The sequence below is a fragment of the Chenopodium quinoa genome, unplaced genomic scaffold (genome assembly GCF_001683475.1).
Source record: "Chenopodium quinoa cultivar QQ74 unplaced genomic scaffold, ASM168347v1, whole genome shotgun sequence".
NCBI lineage: Eukaryota > Viridiplantae > Streptophyta > Magnoliopsida > Caryophyllales > Amaranthaceae > Chenopodium > Chenopodium quinoa.
Window position 1 is genome coordinate 1,190,123 of NW_018742951.1, and position 4,972 is coordinate 1,195,094.

Here is a 4,972-nt window from a genome sequence, read left to right on the forward strand (position 1 = left end):
ATAATTTGAGTCCATTTAATTCGGTGAACCTTAGTCTCTTGGGATTCGATCTTTACTTGCCCGACTACATAGTTAGGAGGAATAGTTAGGTTATTTTTGTTAGGTACCCGACACGTCTATCAAATTTCGGCGTCGTTGCCGGGGACTAACGATTTCATTTGATTATTTGTGATTCGTTTTTGCTAAGCTTTATTCGTTGCTTCGGCTATTTTCTCTTGTGTTTTTGATATTCTCGTTCTTGTTTTCTTGTTGCATGCAAACACGAGGCAACTATAAGGAGAAGGAGAACAAGAAATCGACATAATAGAAACAAGGTAGACCAAGGAACAAAAACTCTTTTGGAGTACAGTATTCCTGGTACGACAACCGGACTCCTCTCTAGCATTGTCAGGCCACCTGTCACTGCTCAGCACTTTGAATTGAAACCACAGTTCATTCAATTCATCTCCAATGACTCTTTTGCAGGCACAGCACATGATTGCCCGGTAAGTCATATTGTTTGTTTCTTCGAGAAATGTGATACTATGAAAATGAATGGTGTTACAGATGATGCTATCAGACTTCGCCTTTTCCCTTTCTCATTACGGGATAGGGCGAAGGAATGGTAGAGAGATGAAGGCACTGGCTCGTTTAATACATGGGAAAATCTAGTGAAAGCTTTTCTAGTAAATTTTTTGGGATAAGAAAAGACTGCTAGGTTAAGGAACGAGCTAGCTACCTTTAGTCAATCTGATGATGAGTCTTTATATGAGGCATGGAGAAGATTCAAGCGCTTACAGAGACAATGCCCTCATCATGGTATCCCAGAGTGGCTGTTGATCCAAACATTCTACAATGGTCTGACCCATGAGTTTTGCATATACATTGATGCTGCATCCGGGGGTTCTCTCATGACTAAGAACCCAACTGAAGCCAAGGAGCTAATTGAGAAGATGGCAGCCAATGATAATTATCACCCAGGGGGCAGAAATACTGTGAAGACTAGAGGAAAATTTGATGTTGATGGTTTAACTCTCTTGACAAGTTTTGTACAAGCATTAACAAGCAAGTTTGATAAAATCCTCTTCCACCTCATCCAAAACTTGTCAATTATGTGGTATTCAAGGCCATATTGCTCCACAATGTCAACCGCCCTCTGATGAAATATCAATCGAGCAAGCAAATGCCTTCTATACTACGGCATCTAAAAGGTTGTATGATGCTCAAGCTCAATTGTATTCTCTGCCACCACCACCTAATCTTCAAGAAAGGGCATCTTTTAATCACCAACCCATGTATCAACAACTACCACCGCAAACTTCAAAATACAACCTCGATTCCACTATAGAGACTTTCACTACCTCCCTTCTTCGACAGCAAGAGCTTATGACAAAGCAATTTGAGCTACAAGGAAAGCAAAATGAACACTTTGAAAGCTCAATTCAATTCCTTATGGCTCAAAATAAGAGGATAGAAACCCACCTTTCTCAACTTTCACAACAAGTGAGTCATTTATCAACTCTTCATGATCAAGCAAAAGTCAAAAAGGAACAATGCAATGCAGTTTTCTTGAGAAGAGATGAATTATTTCCGAGGAAAATAGATGAGAAAGTGTGCAGTGTGGAGCCAAAAAAAGATGAACAGGGTGAGGATGTAAAAAGTCCCAAACATGTTGCTCCATCGGCTTATGAGGAACCGATGCCCTTCCCGCAAAGGTTGTCAAAAGCCGTGCTCGATAAACATTTTGGGAAATACTGCGAAGCTCTTAAGAAGGTACACACTTCTATTCCTTTTTCCGGTCTTTTAATTCAAATGCCTCAATTTGCAAATTTTATGAAGAATATTAAAGATCAACATGAGGATAAGGAAGTAGTAAATGAGAAAGGCTCTACTCTTTTATGTGATAGCATACCACCTAAGCTGCATGATCCTGGTAGTTTCACTATTCCCTGTATGATAAACGAAAAAAATTTCGACAAGGTTTTGTGTGATTTAGGTGCTAGTGCTAATTTATTGCCTTATTCATTATATGAAAAATTGGGTATTCGAAAACTTAAACCTTCCCCTATTTCTCTTCAAATGGCTGCTAGGACTTCTAGACTCCCTATGGGTGTGGTTGAGGATGTATTAGTTAAGGTTGATGAACCTGTTTTTCCTGTTGATTTTGTTGTTATGGACATAAAAGAAGACCATAAGATCCCGATTATATTCGATCGTCCATTCCTTGCCACAAGTCAAGCTCTAATAGATGTTCGTAAAGGACAAGTGACCACTAGGGCCCAGAATAAACAAGTCATGTTTAAGCTCTTTAATGAACATAATTTCATATTTGATGGTGGTACTTGTTTAAGAATTGATACTACTAACACTTTGGTTGATAAGTGTGTATTTGGTAGAAATTTTGTGATAAACAAGGACAGAATTCCACCAAATGATGTGTTTAGCTACATGAAGGTAAGTTCGGATACAAAGCATGTCAAATATAAAGTGAAGGAGTCACTTGGAGGCAGATATTTTCATGGGCAACATCGTGGAGTTCCTTCTTCGTGTGGTGACCCAGGTTGAGCCAACAACGAAGGTCAAGCTAAAGACCCTGATAAACTAGCGCTTTGCGGGAGGCAACCCGTATTTTATTGTTTTTTATTTTATTCTTTTCTAATTTTTGCGTGTTTTTGTTTGTCTTTGGCTTTTATAGAGGTAAGGAAAGTGTAACTTGCGTTTGTGGGAGTTTGTTTTTGTGCAGATTTTGAGCCAAAGAAGAACTGAATTCATTCAAACGTTCAATCCCCTTCGTGCCGGATCCGGCATCCCATGCCCGGTCTGACCGGGCGGTGAGGGTTGAGAATTAGCTTTAATTCTTCTTTCTTTCATGCTTCTCGCGCCTGATCGGGCAGCCATGCCTGGTCGGACCGGGCGCGCATACGGTTCATCAAAACTGCTCAAGTTCGACATGCCATAACGTTTGCGCTACTTAACGGATTTTTGCGTGTGACCTATCGTCGGAAAGCTATTCAAGTTTACTTTCTAATTCAATTAGAATCACTGCATTATCTTTTATACATCAAAAGTTATGATTAGAATAGTGCACATGACTCAATTTTTATCTTTTCCCCACTAACACTTTGTTTCATTTTTGCTCAAATTTGTTCCAAAGAGATGCATTGCAATCCTCGAGGTTTTGGCAATGTTATTTTGGGTGATGATGATAAGGAGTAGTCACCTTGACTACTAGCTTCCCTTTAAGACAATGAGGACATTGTCTGATTTAGCCTGGGGGGAAGTTCTTGTGTACACAAGGTATATCTTTCACTCTCTCTTTTTATTTTAGTAATTTTTAATGCTTTCATCTCTGAAAAAAATATAAATAAAATAATTGAAAAACATGAAAAAATACGAGATTCATGATAATGAACGGCCATTGAACTAGTTCCCTGTGCCCCTATCCTTTATGGGAAAAGGTTTTGATTTAATTTCGATTGAAAGACTTGCATTGTGGATTAAAAGATCATGATTTGACCTTGAATTGGTTGATCCCTAGTAGGGGTCAAAGCTATTAACCATGTATGATTCAGGAGCTTGACTGTGTTAACCGTGAGGCTTGAGCCTTATATATTCATTCATGTATGTGTTTAGTTCCTGGTGTAGCATTGATCTTAGTTTTGATTCTAAACTCTTAGTAGTGTGTCGTAATGCATTGCACGTGCATGTTGAAATGACGAAGGCCATGTTCATTAGGTAACCTCCAGACGAATTTAGAACATCTGTTCCCTTCCTGCTCACCCATGTTGTAGCTTATCTATATTTTTCATGAGCCTCACAAAATTACCCCTTAGACCCAAATTGGTTACTTTTCCCATGTCCAGCTTGGGGGAGCTTTATTGTGTGGTATTTTGTGTGATTTTATTTCAAGTTGCAATTGACGTGAAGTATATGAAAAAAAAGTAGAGAAAAGAAGGAGAACTAGCATGGAGGTTGTTGTTGAAAAAAAAATGAATCAAGGAGCAAGGAACAATAAAGAAGAAAAATTTTGTACTCAAAAGAAAAGAAAGTGTCTTTGTTATTGAAAAAAAGAGAGAAGAAAAATGTTGATGTGAAAAATAATGAAAAAAGCTTGAAGTTGGAAAAGTATGTGAAGGAGGTATTTGGTATTTTCATTGTAGTCGGGTATGTGTTTTGTTGATCAAAATGGTAAATCGAGGGTGTGACTCATTGCATTTGATAGCTCTCCTGTTAGACTAATATAGCCCACATTTCCCAAATTATTTCCTACCCATTCTTATTCCCGGCCTACGTTACAAGCTTGAAAAAGTCCTTCCAATCTTCGTGCATAGCATTGTGTTCATGTGAAACGAGTCTTTTGTCAAAATGCTGGAGTATATGTTACATTTCGAGTCAAAATTTGACTAGGTTGAGCGATATTATAACCTTCTAAACACGCGAGTGTTGTGAGATGGGGGGATTGCATTATTGGTGGGGATGGTGAGAGATCGAGCTCATTTTTAGCTCGCCACGTAAAAAGTGTGTTGAGTGACCACCTATGTGAGATATTCTAGTCATCGATTCTTGAAATATACATGGTTGGTCTCGTTTGACAACTAATTAGGTGGATCGACGGTTTGAGTAATTTGATTGGTTGGCTAAGATGCATGCTTGTTTGATTTCGATTTTGAATCCGTGTTTTAAATTTGCATTATGGGGTGAAGTATGTTGTTTGGTTGTCTGTTATTTTTTATTGTCTTGCTTGAGGACAAGCAAGAGTTTAGCTTGGGGGAATTTGATATTCACGTTTTATACGTAGATTTATCCCGATATTACATCACATTCCTGCATGGTTTTAGGCTCTTTAGAGCCATTTCTCGCTAACAATCTCTTCTCTAGTGTGTTCGGTGTGTTTTTTTAAGTTTTAATAGGAATACAGAGTTTCTTGGATGAATCGGACGTGTTTTGGATGATTATAGAAGAGGTTAGTGTGTGAAGAAGAAGGTTTCCCCTA

At 38.5% G+C, this 4,972-nt stretch overlaps 1 protein-coding gene across 1 annotated transcript; it reads left to right on the plus strand.

Moving 5' to 3' along the window:
- The first annotated feature begins 530 nt into the window (after positions 1–530).
- On the plus strand, positions 531–2,544 carry LOC110728465. Its single transcript, XM_021908107.1, has 3 exons — positions 531–604; positions 698–1,005; positions 1,106–2,544. The coding sequence occupies exons 1-3, from the start codon at positions 531–533 to the stop codon at positions 2,542–2,544; spliced, it is 1,821 nt and encodes a 606-aa protein (XP_021763799.1).
- The last annotated feature ends 2,428 nt before the right edge of the window (positions 2,545–4,972 follow it).

Bases quoted from the DNA above. Each gene is read 5' to 3' on its own strand.
- LOC110728465 (XM_021908107.1), top strand. From the start codon at position 531: ATGAATGGTGTTACAGATGATGCTATCAGACTTCGCCTTTTCCCTTTC. The intron at 605-697 runs GTAGAGAGATGA...AAAGACTGCTAG, and splicing joins CGGGATAGGGCGAAGGAATG to GTTAAGGAACGAGCTAGCTA. The intron at 1,006-1,105 runs GTTTAACTCTCT...GTGGTATTCAAG, and splicing joins AGGAAAATTTGATGTTGATG to GCCATATTGCTCCACAATGT.